At 37.2% G+C, this 15,305-nt stretch overlaps 1 protein-coding gene across 4 annotated transcripts in view; it reads left to right on the top strand.

Moving 5' to 3' along the window:
- Positions 1 to 15,305, top strand: part of ATG5 (autophagy related 5) — an 83,098-nt gene that overhangs the window by 4,928 nt on the left and 62,865 nt on the right. For all 4 annotated transcript variants that reach the window (XR_008576361.1, XM_054820346.1, XM_054820344.1 and 1 more), the window contains 2 exons: positions 3,201 to 3,328; positions 10,718 to 10,796. Coding sequence is in view for 3 of the 4 variants with exons in the window: in XM_054820346.1 (XP_054676321.1) it covers positions 3,201 to 3,328; positions 10,718 to 10,796 (207 nt within the window). In the remaining variant the exon portion in view is untranslated. The remainder of the gene's footprint in view (positions 1 to 3,200; positions 3,329 to 10,717; positions 10,797 to 15,305) is intronic.

Here is a 15,305-nt window from a genome sequence, read left to right as displayed (position 1 = left end):
GATTTATCAGTCTTACATGCAGATTGCAAGTTGTTACATTACTTGCATTGCTATGTTAGTTGGATGTGTGTGATTTTTGTAGCATTGTTCTAACCTTTAGTGCAAAGTCTGCTGATACAAGGTTATTTGTCCAAAAATAAAAAAAAAAGCAATTGAGCAAATCGCTAGTGAAATGAGTTTAACTTAGATTAGTGTATCTCTCTCATCACTGAATCATAACCAGTCATTCCCAGCATCTATAAATACTTCTATATAGTAACCAAAGGTGAAAGGGTATAGCCTCATTGGCTTGCACGCACTGGTCTAGGAGTCAGTAGCAAAAGTGTTTGTGGGAGAGAGGTTATTCTGGTGAACACAGATTTGCCTAAAAGGAAGACTCCTTGCCATGTGGCTAAAGTGTTGGAGAAGCCTGTGAGTGTCTAATAGTCTAGAAGGTGAACTGCTGTGTAGAGTTCTGGTTTTCATATAGAGGCCTCTATAAAACAATTAACATGATTCTGCTGTCAGAGAATTTGATTAAAGCCCAGCATGTCATAGAATAGTTTGGGTTGGAAGGGACCTTTAAAGATCATCTAGTCCAACCCCCATATAGTTAAATACACTAAGGGTTGGGTTTTTTCCCCTAAATATTTTTAGTACTTTTCCTCTGGAAATACTCAGTAATAGTATTTAAAAATTACAGGATTTAGGAGTAAAAATGTTTTGTGTCAATTGATGTCTTTCACTGAGTGTAGACAACTGCTGGAGAAGGGGTATTAAGAGGGGTAACAAAATGAAAATGTCTTTAAACTATGCTTTTAAAGGTCTTGCTTAACAGATTTAGTATACTTGTAAATCTCTAGGATAATTAAAGCTAGAAAAATGATGGAATCGGATCCCTTTGTGTCTCCCATGAAAGGGGAAGAGTGTAGCAAGATAGAAGAGGTGGGAAGACAAAAGAAAGAGTTCAGTAGGGGCTGCAAATACTCTGCAGCTCTGAAAAACCACCGGTCCCTGTTAACCTAATTAACTGTTGGGCTTTGTACTCAAAAGAGGCCCATTGGGAGTGCTGGCCGGGTTTGGTTAAATTCAGTTAAATGCTGTTTAGTTACTGTCTGTGATCTCCAATTATGTTGAAATAAAAACTGCATTGTTATTCCACACTACAAACTGAAGTGAAATATTTTACAGAGGAGGTTAGTTATGCAGTTTAAAGGATTATGTCACACAGTGTTGCAATCAATACTACTTTAATGTATTTATCAATTCCCACATGGCTGTGCCACATGCAGCATGCTGAAAATTGGCTTTTGTAGCAGTTCAAATGGGTCTCATATCAGAATATATCAGCATTATATTAACTGCAGATATCACACAGGAATAATATGGAATTATTACCAAAAATATTTGGGTTTGATTGGAATAGCCTGAACTATATTGTCTCAAGAACAATCAGTGCAGATATGTGTGGAATTAGATTAATAAAGGAAAAGATTATGTTGTCATTCAAGTCATTGGGGTACCAAACAATTGTCACTTGAGTGTGTACATGACTTCATTGAATTTATTAAGATTGTTCACCTTTTAAAACTGAAGGCTGCGTATAATTACCTTGCTGAATTAGAATACTATGAAAGAACGTAGAAACAATATGATGATAAGAGCAACAGATGGAAAAAGAAAACCATATGCTACATAAAAGATCAGGTGTTAACTGACTTGATGACTGTGATAGTGGTGAGTCTTGATCTTTTGTAGTTTTATATAATCCTAAAATTTAGTTGTTTCACAGATGTAGGCAGATTAGTAACCTAATGGAGCATTATCCAAAAGACAAATCCATTCTCTTTCATAAGAATTTACTGTTGATTTACTCTCCATACTTCTTTGTGAATCAAATATTTATAAGTAAATTCTAGTATCAGTCAAAATACTATTTAATGTATATATATCGAAATGTGGTGTAATTGTTGGAGAGATTATGGAAGAATGTTGCAGCAGAGATCAAGTTTTCTGTCAGACAAAATATATCCTTACATAGTTTAGGATGTCTGTACCATAGACATTCACTTAAGGCCTAGCATTATCCATATACTATAAAGAAAATATTTTAAGAAACAACACTGGTTATGAGGAGCACTGAAAAACAAATGTTTCTCTGTCTAAATATGCAAAATATAATTTATTTCTATTGATTCCCTAGACCCATCTATTTTATTAATAATTAGGAAATGAAAATAACTTTACAGGATGAATATAATTCATTTAAAATCTCTGCTCCAAAGCTAAATGTGATTTTACAGGGAGGTTAATCTTTTCTCATTGGGATACTGAGAGGCATTGTTCATTAAAGCTTACAGACTGATTCGTCTTAAGTAAATGTACTATACAGTTGTCAGTCAGTGCACTGATTGATGCAGCCTGCCTAACCAGTCTTATTAGGCATGAGATTAAAAAAAAAAAAGAGCGGGGGAAGGGCTTGCAAATAAAAATAATGCAGCATTCTGTTTTGGATAGTGAATAACATTACACTTGAGGAACAAAGATAGCGTACCAGAAAGCTGTAAGAAGGTGTCTTGTTTCAACTGATAAAATATTGATAGTTTTGTTTCTGATTTTAGTAGCTGGGCAAAGGTTAAATAGTGGAAGAATCATAGCAGTCTTGACTAACATGTTGAATTGGCAAACCCAGTGCAAAGAAAATGGAAATTGCCAGCTATTGGAAATACAAAACACATTTGGAAACCAAACGGTTAAGCAGCTAGTTTTTGTTCTTTTTTTTTTTAAATTTGTAGGAATTTCCATTTTGAAATAATAGCTGATACACAGTTGCTTATTATATTAAATAAGAAGTTAGAATATGTTCCTATCTGTTCATATGAAAAAGGTTAAAAACTTCATTCTTTGGCCTGCTTAAACACAGAAAAGCAGAAATTAAATTTCACTCTTCTCCCTCCCACCACATTGAAAGAATCAAGAACTTTTTTTATTTTTTTGTGCGTGTTAGTGTATTGGATACGGCTATTCTGCATCTTCTGAGTACATAATTTTATAGCCTTTCATTAACCATTAGTAAGTAAACTGTCTAAAAGACATCTTACCTTAAGGTTGGGGGGGGAAGCTGACTGAGGTTTGGTTATGCAAATGCATGCTTGTTACAGATTTTTATTAATTTAGTAAATTTTAGGTATACTTAAAGCTTCTATTTTTTTTTTTTCCAGTTGCTTTTGCCAAGGATAAGCTACTTGACACTGGTAACAGACAAAGTGAAGAAACACTTTCAGAAAGTTATGAGACAAGAGGAAATTAGTGAAATATGGTTTGAATATGAAGGTACACCACTGAAATGGTGAGTTTATTTAACTTTGTACTTAATTTATCATGTAAAGAGTTATCAAGTTCAGCACAGTGTCACTACTTTGCCTAAACTAATCACTCCATTGAGTTTCAAAGATGGCGAAAGAAGAGGCGGGTAAGAAACGCATGTTGTTTGGAAAAAACAGAAGAAGGTTTGATATTGGACACATTTTTGGTTATTTTGCTTGTACTTACTATATGTATAAGGCAGAGGTTGCACTGCACCTATTGTTTTTGTTCTAGTTGCTACTGTAATATGAAACGCCTGTGGTTTTGGCTTTATCGTTTCTTGCAGTAAAATCACCAAATAAATCTTTGTTTAGCTTATTCTGCCTTCTTAAAAGATGCCTAGTAACACAGATAGGAAGTAGTATTTCTGGAGACTGAATGCAAACAGGATATATGCTTAAAGATAATAAACCATGTTTGTAACCTTCACTTTTCATTGGTATCATATGTGTTCGCACTGTAAAAACAGAAAATCTAGTAGTGATGTGCGGGCTCTTGTTGAATTCAATTAGTTCAATTTTATTGAACTTACTGCTGTTGATTCTATTTTTGGTTCTGTCATATGGTCTATTAAAAGTATCTTTTTTTCTGAGAGGCTGGGAAATTAGACCGCCATTCTTTCATTTGCTTAGTTTTTGTAAATACTATTCATCAGATTTTGTTTCTTTCCGAGTTTAAAGAAAACATTGAGAGCTGCAATATTTACTAGCTCTGTATAGATAGCATCAGCTCTCCAGAAAGTATTTAGTGTAATGAATGCTGAAGAGGTTTTTTTATGTATCTTTATTTCCTGTATCATAATAGGAAAGAAAACTACCGGTGACTGTTTTAGCTTCTTGAACCTGGATTGTCTTGTGATTAGCAAGCATCACATCATGGAGCCTCTTTAGACTTGGTGATGCAGTAGATATCTTCTAGGCTTTTGTTTCTTTGAGACCAACCTGGTGTAAACCTTGAAAATATGTAAATAGAACAGCATAAAAACTAGCTTTTTTCACTTTTTCAAAACTGGCTGGCAAAACCAGCTTTAGACATCTATTTAAATTATCTGGAATTTAACAATAATTGGTTTCTTGGTGTGCCATAGTGACCTTGAATCATGATGGATACTGTCTAAGTAAAGAGCAAGGTACTGTTTTTCCCAGTGTGTTCATAATCTTAGGTAGATAATGGGAGGAAACTTTAGAAGTATCACTGAAGTTGTAACAAGAAAGGAAAGAGAGGCTTTTTACTTCAACCAAAAATAGACCTGTATTTTCTGTAAGTTTTCAAATACCATGATGTTTAAACTAGAATTTTAAATTCTAGTTTAAAAAAAAATAGAATATAGATATAGAGTAAAAATATAAATTATAATTCTAAAATTAAATGAAGAGTTAGTAAACTGTTTGAACACTGAAATGAAAATGAATAGTGTAATTATGATATTTCAGAAAAATCTAGGTATATCCTGCCAGGAACAGCTCTACTGATTTCAGTGGAATTGCTTTTTCGAGGGAAAATGCTATCTGCAGACCATTATTTTAGGAGAATGGTAATCCCCTAAATAGCTGAAGCTTCCAGGGAAGACTCAAATACCAGAACAGAGAATGAGATTGAGCTAGTAGTTTGTAGAGAAAGAATGTAGTGAGCATTAATGCTTAATCTTTTTAAGTGTAACTGTTGCATTCAGAATCAAATAGAACTTGCTAGTAATATTGCTTATTCTAATTATTTACTTGGCACTATGAGGTTGTATTTCTTACAGTCTGTGAGGTTTCATCCCTGATGGAGATGTAGTTTATCTCCTTTTAGCTGCAGCTCTTCTGTTTTCCAGTGAGATTTTGGAAGAAGTCTGAAACATAGTTTCAACTTCATGGTCTGCAGCACTCAGGCCAGTCTCCTAAAGGAGGAGGAAGCTTTCTCTCCTGGTCTGGAGAGTGCTTGCGGCCTCCCACTGAGGTTCTTGGGGCAGGGGAAGATGGTCTTCTTGCCTGCAGGAGGTGTGTGCTGGGGAAGGGTCTGTGTCACCAAGCTAAGGAGCTGCAAGAAGAGGTCATCAGAATGTGCAGCATCAGAGACTGCAGAAGGAAATGAATCAGATCTTCTCGGAGACCCTGCAGCTACAGGAGCCTAAACCTACAACTACATTGAAGGAGATGCAGGCAGTTTGTGATTATTGGATTGGAAAATAGTCTCCTAAGATACAGAAGGCCTGGAAGCTTGTGACTTTTGGCAACAGGATGCCTCCTTCTCCATCTGCACTTCTGTAACTAGGATAAGTTCAGTGCTCTGGCTGCAGGTGAGGGACTGAAAGCTCTGTCCAATGATGTGTCTGAGCTAGCTGAGCCTGAACTATGCGAGGTCTGTATTCTACTTACTCTCCTTTATCAGTCTCTCCAGGGTCTTGAACTCTGCCATTTCATGGTCACTACAGCCAAAGCTGCCACTGATTATCGCATCCAGAATTATTTTGTTTTGTTAGTAAGCAACAGATTCAGCTGTGGGTCAGCTCTGGTCCATCCAATGCCTGTATCAAGAAATCTTGACTACTTGTGTCCCAACATGTTGCTTTTCCAGCAAATGTCAGAGATTAACAAGAACCAGGGTCTGTGATGCAGAAACTTCTTGAGTTGTTTAAAGACGACTTTATCTTTTCCTCACCTGGATTGCATGAGCTATAACAAACTGTCACCATGATGTTGCTCTTACTATACTCTCCTCTGATCCTGAACCACAAGATCTCAACCAACCTGTTGACTGTCCCATTAAGTTTCATGCATCTAAGCTGCTCCCTCACATAGAAGACAACCCTCTTCCCTCATCTGCCCTGCCTGTCTTTCCTGAGCAGCTCGTATCCATCCATCCACAACAGCATTCCAGTTGCGCAAGCTGTCTCACCATATCTCAGGTAGCCCAATGCTGTCACAGTTATGTCATTGCACGTGGAGCTCTAGTTTCTTCTGCTTGTTTCCCAAGCTGTATGCATTTATGTACATATGCTTGTGGTAGACTCTCTTCTACCCTCTTGTATCATTTCGAGATCTCCCGTGTAGCTGTCACCTTTCACCACTTGCTTTCCACCCATGTCCATTAATTTCTCACTTGGCTGTGGAGTGGTATTCACACCCTTTTGTTCATGGTTTAAAGCTCTCCTCACCAGGCTGGCCAACTTGAAGGCAAAGTTACTTTTGCCCCACTTAGATGAATTCCATTTCTCCTTAGCAGCCCTTTATCCCCAAAGGGTGTCCTGTGGCTGTAAAAGCCAAGTCCCCGGTGTCACACCAGGTTCACAACCAGTTATTGACCAACATTCATGTGTCTCTGAGCCTTTCTCCTTCATTGGCAAAACTGTGCAAATGCCGCCTTGCCCCTGGAGCTGTATAGTTACTCTTGATACACACAAGGGTTCCCTTGCAACGCTTATCATTTGTGCCCCTGTGGTTGAACAGCAAGGGCTAATAATCCAAGCACAAGACAAACTTTGCCAGTCTGTCTGCAGCTTCTTAGCAAGCAGCAAACCTCCGCAAGTAGCAAGTGGGATTGGCGGATGGGGGAGGGCTCTATCCCCTGTAGGATGGAGTCTCCTACCACTGTGACTGCTTCTTCTTGGTGTGGATGTTCTCTTGAGGCTGCTCTGATGCTTCCTTGGAGCTTCCAGTTCCTTGTCTGCCATTGAGGCGCTGACTGCAGGTGGAGAACGACCCTGCCTTGTCTTACCAGAGGTCATAAGTCTCCAGTCTTCCTCTTCTTGTGAGTGTCCATTCGCCACTCCAATGACTGCAGACCCCCTTTCTGTGCAGCTGGGAGTTTAGGCTCTTACCTCTGCAAGGTCTCAGTGAAAATGCCATCAATCTCTTTTATCATCCCCAACACTGTGCAGCTCACTGACTTCCTGCAGCTCCTTAACTTGGTGACATAGCTCTTCCACCAACACACATCTCCTCTAGGCAAGGATGCTGTCTCTGCTTGCCCCAGCCCTCAGGAGAGGTCCCAAGCTCTCCTGGCAGCTTGAGACCTGGAGAGCTGCATCCTCTCTCAGGAGCCCTGCCTGAGTGAAGGCCTCTGATGTGCCAGAGTGGTTTCTTGAGCAAATGCTAGGGGATAACTCTATGGCTTGTTACCATCCGTTTTGAGCACTTGCACGTGGCCTTCAGCAGAGTGTCTGTCCCCTTTCTGTGGATTGTGCTCTAGCTCTGGTAGTCTCATAGGTGTCTCTAGTACGAACTGGATGGATGTCTGACCCTTCCTCATCAGGAATCAGTGGAAGATCAAAGGTTAAAGCACCATTTGATCAGGCATAGCTGACATATTGTTTGAAAACACTAACGTTTGCTTAAAAGATATAAGAAAAAAATATTTCTTACGGAATACTAAAGGAAAAGGTAAGATTATTTTCCGATGCAGCCAAAATTTCCCTCAATGAAACATTTGTTCATAGAAGTACCTAAACACCAGATTTTGGCCACTTAATACATGTAGTATCCCAAACAGTTCTGGAGTATAGGATTTTTTTGTCCTGGGTTTATCAGTTCACGTGACATGTCTTACTGAATTACTGCAATAAATTATTCTGGTCTGAAAACAACCTGCCAACTCATGCTCTCACTTTCTGTCCTGAGTTCAGAAAGAAATTGTTAGAAAAGTAGTAATTAATTTTACTTTTACTGTCCATCTGTCACTTTCAAAAGGATTTTAAGTACTTAACATGGTGTTTTCCAGGATTTCTCTCGCACTCTGAAACCACCTTCTGTATAATAATAAAAGCAGTAGTAAATTGACAATGGCTGGAAGTCAAGGTGCTGTTACACTTTTATAGTTTGAAGACTTTCCAGAACCAATCGTTATTCTAGCAACTTGTAAAAAAAGATTTGTGGTTTTAGACATTTTCTTTGATATTTTTCCCATTGTTTCCTTTGAGAAAGTTCTACAGTCTGCCTCTCCTTAGCTCCCACTGTAGTTAAGACCAGTTTGATTTCAACAATACAATATTTTTTTCAAAAATTAGACCTTTCTTGCCTGGACATTTCCCTTAGCTGTTGTTCTGTTTGTCTTTTCTTTTGCAGAGGGGTGTGGAATCTTTAAAGGCTCTCTTGGGGTTTTTTTAGTTCCTTTTTTTTTTTTTTTAATTCTCCTGGTTACAGTACGTTCTAGAGAGCGTTTGTGCATTTCTTTAATTGCAATGCCTGTTTTTTTTCAAATAGAAGTTCAGAAGCAGCATTGCAGCAGTACCACTGGAAGCGAGATCTTTAATGAGGGAGTACTGGCTCATAGCACAAGGTAGATAAACACTTAAGAATGGAGTGAGGGAACGTTGGATTTATTTTTTTTCCTTATTCCATGTACAGATTGACAAGTCTTCTGTTCTTCTCAACTTCTCTCTTTGTGCCTCCCTTAATTCTCCATCCTGGTTAAGAAACCAGGTTTTACTATGAAGGAAATATAAAGAATAGCTTTAGTATTGTTATATGGAGTGCTATTGTTTCCAGACTCTTAAAAAATGCTTGTAACTATATCTTAGAAATAAGTGAAACACAGCATTATGTACAGGCATTACTTAAGGCTTTTATTGGCTTCAGATTAAATGCCAGTGTGCGAGCACTGGAATTTGAAGCAGGACATGCCTTACCTCTCAGGACTGCCTCACTCCTGTTGCGAACTTTACTCTTACTGGAAGGCTGTGCTTCTGAATAGAAAATGATTTCTCTCATGGTCTACTCTCTTCATTAATCTCATGTGTTCTGCTATAGAACAAAATTTAGAGCTTTTTCAAAATAAAAACCATGTATCAATGGTGCAAAGCACAAGGATTTTACTGAAGAAAGCTTGAGTACATGAACTTTATTTTGTAACTTACGCTGGGTAGAAGATGTAGAGGTAGTCCAAAAACTGATGCTTTGCGCTTTTTTTTTTTTTGTGGTTATCTCTTTTGTTGTATAAATTGAAAGTAACTGAAAGTCATTGTTCATGTTCATCTAATTGTTAAAGGAAATCTCATTTTTATTACCTGGAAAATACAAACCCACTTTTTTGTGGAACTCTTGCTGAATCCCTGTTGAAGTAATCAAAACATGATTGACAGTAATAAAGCGATAAAAACCTGAACATTAGCAGTGAATCAGGATAAATCTGGATATGCATTATCTATATTCTTTATTCCCTTTGTCAAGAAAACACAGTTCTAGATACCTTCTTTGTATTTCCCCTTATTCTTCCTTTTAAGAAGTTGCAAATGCAATAGGTAAGTTCAAGAATTGTAGTACTTTTGTGGGGTTTTTTAATTTTGCTGTTGTGAAGTGACTTTGTCTTAGCTTTGGGGTTAGCTCACCCGTAGAGGGTGCTAAAGCACTGCTGTGTGAGAGTTTAGAAGGTCAGGAAATCTGCTTGGCACAGGTGCTTTTAGAGCAATGCTCTCGGTTTTTGCTCTCTGAACTTTCAAAACTTACGTACGTGCTTGGCTCTGCGTCCTCTGATCAATCCTGTTTAATTCAGTCGAACTACTGAGTTTACAGTTAAGCATGTGCTTATCTCTCTGTAGGATGAAAAGCTAGTGAGGCTCTTTTCCTGAAGATTTTTGAAACATAAGAGAATGGAGCTTGGTATGCTGAAAAAAAAAAAAAACCCACAAAAAATCTTGCCAGTGTCTGCTTGTGAGAAAGTTGCAGAAATATCTTTTTAGAGTGCCTGTGGAAGTTTTGCGTATGTGATACATATTCCTTATATTGTTGGAGACTGTATCTCCTAATGTATTTAAAGGAGACAAAGCTATAAGACAGAAGTGAATATTTGGAGGAAGCAGCTTGTTCATGTTTAATCCAGACTACACCGAAATACAAAACTTTAATCTTTTTTCTCCCTTTCCATTCTTCTTAATTTGATAGTAAAGATACAGAGTTCATCTTGATCTATCATCTTTCAGCCCTTTTACACATATATCATTTTTTTCACTTTACTACTTATTCTCTGCAATGACATCAGGCAAGTGAGAGAAGGAAGAGGTATTAAGGGTCAATGTGGTATAAACCCATGCGTTTAAATTTCTGAAAGCATGTATACTTTTCTGTCAGACCAGCTATTCCTATCATTATCAAGCTTTTTAACTAAAAATACTGTTTTGAATGATTCCACCAAGCAGCTGGAGGCCACTATACTCTTACAAAACCGGCTTGAAGACCACTGGTTTAGATATTGAACATGTCAGTTCCAGACTTGATTCTGCCAGAAACTATCAGTCATTTATACCTGCCTGTATAACTTTTCTGAATAAGCAATAATGAATGTTAATTGTGGGAGTCACAGCAAACTTTTTTCATGTAAATGCAAGTATGTTAACTGTTATATGTAGAATTAAATGCACAGCTTTTATGTTCATTTAATATCTCTTCACTTTTAGGCATTACCCAATTGGTTTGCTGTTTGATCTCCATGCATCAAATACAGCCCTTCCTTGGAGCATCACAGTGCATTTCAAGGTAAAATTGAAATACATCTTTAGTTAAGAGCAAGTGAGCGTGGGATTACATAAAATTTGAGAGCTAGGAAAAGGTTTCATAATTATTTTATAAATAAGTGAATGGCATGACGTGAAGGGGAGAATGTTCGTTCTTCAGGAATCACCTAAAGTTTTTTGTAAATCTACAGCTGTGTTCCATGAGGTTGTATGTGCTTTCTATGACCTTCCTTTGAAAATGGTTATAATCTGAAAATCCAAAATTGTTTTTCAAGATAGGTCATAAGACTATGTCAGTGCAATTGAGTGGATATAAGGGAAGAACTTTCTATAATGTTTTTCACTTAGTCAACTTGAATTGACTGAAGATTGGGAAGATTAAGAAGTGCGCATCCTTTTAGACACATGAAGATGGATATGAGATACTGTAGAAATTCTTGAAGTCAGGGAATGCTGTTGTATTTCATGTGGGTGCCCTTTAGAGAACTGAGTCAAATGAGTTTGGTCTTGTGACAGCTTAGTCACAGGAGAGACATTATTCTGATTACACATTGTAAAATCATTAGGTATGACTTCATAGCACTACTGATCTTTGCTCAGAAGAGTACTTGCACAGGGTTAGCTTTGGTGTAGGATTCTTTCATGCTCTGAAATGCATTGAGACAGTAATCCCAGCTATGTTTTGAAGTAAAAATCACAACTAGAGATCATGGTATTTAACTTTGAAACTTTAATTTCTCTATTGTAAAATAAAGAATGCAATAGGAAAACTGATCTAAAGGAAAATACTAGGTTAATAGGCTTGACTTTCGTGTGTGAGATTTGAGATGAAATCAAATAGCATACTGGGAAGCAGTTGTGTTGAACGTTTTCATTCAAACACTTCTCTTGAAGATGTTTTAGAAGAAGTCTTGTTAACATGAGTAGTTTGATTCTTTTTGGAAGTTCGCACTGAAATCATACATTCTTATAATATATATTTCCACATGTTGAAACTTTTAAAATGACTGAATCTGAAGATGGGGATGTTTTTGAAACCATTGTAATTGCTACACTTCTGTCTGATATATGTCAGAGAGAGCTGGGATGAAGAAATTTTCAGTGTTTTGAAGAGACTGCAGGGCGTCTAGTTTCATAAATCATGATTTAATTGTTACACATTTGGAGACCTCTGGGAGATTAACAGTGGTAGTGTGTGGATGTTGCCATTCCAAAGCAGAGCAATCTTGAGAAATAAGTTGCAGCACCACAGAGCTTTTAAATTTCATGTAGTAATGTAAACTGACTTTAACGTCCTTATATTGCTGCTTGCCAAAAGTTCAGCTAATTTAAGTTTGTTGCAAAAGTGTGTGTGAAAGATCAGCAGAAATAATTTACTGCCAAGGCAGCATTATTTTTAAAGGCTGATGTAATTTAGTTTTTAAAAATATAACACCTTGGATTAAGCACCTGCTTAATCTCTCTTCCTGTTTTTGATGTAATCTGAAAGTTTATTTAAATAAACCCCTCTTAATCCTTAAAGTGAAAACATAACTGAAATATATCAAAGTATGTCAAAATATTGAAGACATTTTTATATGTCAGTTTCTTACAGCTACATAGTAAATAGTTTACGTGTGGGATTCCTGTCTAGATTATTCTTTCCATTTGTGTGTAGTTATTCTTCAGAGCCAGACTTTTTATTTGGCTTAATTGAACAGCATTAGATTTTTCTGGGGTTTAACTTTTGCTGTCACGGCTCTCTCCCTTTCTTTTACCAAAGCATGCAGTCAACAACAGATATCTCGAACATCTGTAACAAGTGTTTTTTAACTTCTTTTTTTTTTCCTATCATTTTTCTTTGTTTAAAGTTAAAACCATGAAAAAAGTCTATTTCTGTTGAGCAGAAGTTTGAAAGTTGACAGAAACTTGTAATTGTCTTCGTGTATTCTGTATGCAGACCAAATACTGCACATGCTTATTGTTTGCATTGAAGAAAGTTTATTCATTTGTACTTTTGGTACACAATAAAATAACATGCATTTATATTTCTAGTAAAGTTGAAATATAGTTGCCTTAAATAGTCGTAGAAGGATGAGCTTGAACAGAGTACTAAGGTCTGAGAATCATGAGAAGCAGTAGTCTGGGAAGGTGCTTTTGTTACCCAGGTGTGGCTTTATGGGAAGGAGGGAAACTCTATCCCTTCCTGTTAATCTCACCTCATGCTACTCGGTGACACGCTTAGCACTGTTCACGTTCTCAGCTTAGTAACCAGCTCTCCCAATTTTGGGCAGTAGATAGGAGGTGGTGAACTGCTCTGGAAATAGTAGCAGGAGAGGAAATCAGGTGTGCGAGGGGAAAGGCTAATGTTCTCTCTCTCTGCTGAAGCCCTTATCTGCTGGTTGCCTGCCTCTCCACCCCATGACCTGATGTAGAGGAGGAGGGAGTGCATCAGGTTTTGTATAACAACAGCTGTCATCTTGGTTTTCTCAGCTCAAAGTCAGGTCATGTGGAGTGACAAGGAAGTATTTTTCCATGTAGCATATGGATAAATTGTGGAACTGCTAGGAGACATTACAGAAGCCAGAAGTATAAATGAGGGGTTTGTTTTTTTTAAAAAAAATATTAATTTAAAAAAAAAAAAGACCACTGATGGTAACTAAACATAAATATATATATGGATACTCCCTCTGCCACTCTCTATCTTCCTTATGGGTTGTAATGACCTATTATTGGTGTAACTTTCTGCAAATGTAGCCTAATGCAACTAGACTGTCACAGTATAAACAGATGTCTTGTGAACTAGAACTGATAGATAAATATGGGTGGAATGGAGTTATGAAACCAGACTGTTGAAATTATCTGCGATGGTTTTGGAACAGTTTTATGTGAGAGGTCATTTAGTGCTCCTGTCTGTACAGATGATACCTACTTCTTTATGACCAGGTTTATGCTGCAAGTGTCTACTGGTATGTAAAACAAAACCACTACTACTTGAGCTTTCTAGGAAAATCAGAGTCAACCCTTAATAAGTTTTCTTTCAAAGATATAGAACATGGAAGGAGTAAGACATCACCAGTAAGACTACTTGAATTCAAGTTGCTTGTGGGATCTGTTACAACTATGAGATTTGCAGAAAGTTTTATAGCCAGGGGTGGCTACCAGCTCATTTACAGTTGTCTCTCTCTTTAGGGAACTGATTAAAGTTATTTACATTTGATCACTATTTCCTCAAGTAGAAAGAAGGCAAGTAGAATTAAAAAAACCCCAAACATACAAGTTCTATATTTAAGTATAAAACTTAGTATTCTGTGCCCTAGTTTATAAATCAGTGGGGATGCCATATTTTCTGTCGGTAGTCTCATGTAGGTGAAACTGTTTCATATGCCTCTTTAGATGCAGCAGTGTTGTTTTCTAAGTTATCACTTTCATGTTTAGGTTTTTCAGCTTCTACTCACAGTACTGCATAGAAATGTGTCAGTGTTTTTCTTCTAAAGAAAAGAGTTGACAGCACTGAGATTGTAGGAGTGTTTTCCAATCTTCCACAGTGTTATCCCTTAGAAGCTGGGAAAGGGAATCATGCCATACCTTTGTACTACTGTGGCTAGATTTCTTCCACTAGCTTAGCTAGCTTTGACCAGTTTTAAATATCTCCTTGCTATTCTGCAGACCACACTGTGTATGTTCTCTGGAACGCATCCCCAAGGAGTGACAATCCCTGTAATTTGAAATTCAGTGGAAGAAAGTCAGCAGGGAGATGCCTACCTATAGAAAGGCAGGAATGTCCAAATAAAAGACCCTGCAGTTCAATATATATTTCAACGTGTGTACTAAAACAGTTGTTTTAACAAAACTGTTGTTTTCATAAACTTGGCTAAAAATTCAGCTTTTAACTGTGAAAGTCAGTTTCTAGGTTCCTGTGTTACTTGGCTTTAGGTGCATTCTACTGTTTCATCTTTTTTTTTTGAGGGTTGCCAGTGTCTCACTTTGAATTCTTGCATGTAAAGAACTTTTTTGATCTTGAATTATGCTATTTCTGACTGTTCTTTTCTTTTGGATTGGTTACCAGACTTTTACTTTTTTCTTTTTTTTCTTTTTTTTCTTTTTTTTTTAATTAGAGCAAGTAAGTTAAACTTCTAAAAGTATCTTACAGGCCTATACAGATGTCAGCTGGTGAGTAACAATCCCAGTAATGTGTTCATTCATCTTGGGCCTAATGATGCTGAGATACTCAGCTTTGTAGGGGAGAAAGGGAGCAAGGTCTGCCCTAGAAGGATAACTTTCTGTTCTGTCCTCTTTAATGTCTTTGTACTTGGCCATCCTCATATGAGAAACAAGCTTTATTTCTGTCCTTAGATTTCTAGTTAGCTCTACATACATCAGTCCTAAGAAACAGTAGCATTCCCTTTGAGCTCAACAGCAAACCACGTTTGCTTCAGTAAAAAAAGATATTAGCGGTCTTCTCTTCCTTTTATACTCCTGTTTTTGGAAGATACTCATGCTTTTGAACCACAGTTTCCAGAGTCCGGGTTTGCTGTTATAAGGAGGAATC

The sequence above is a fragment of the Grus americana genome, chromosome 3, assembly GCF_028858705.1.
Source record: "Grus americana isolate bGruAme1 chromosome 3, bGruAme1.mat, whole genome shotgun sequence".
Taxonomy (NCBI): Eukaryota; Metazoa; Chordata; class Aves; order Gruiformes; family Gruidae; genus Grus; species Grus americana.
Note: the sequence above shows the minus strand (reverse complement) of the source record. Positions and strands in the feature narration are given on the sequence as shown.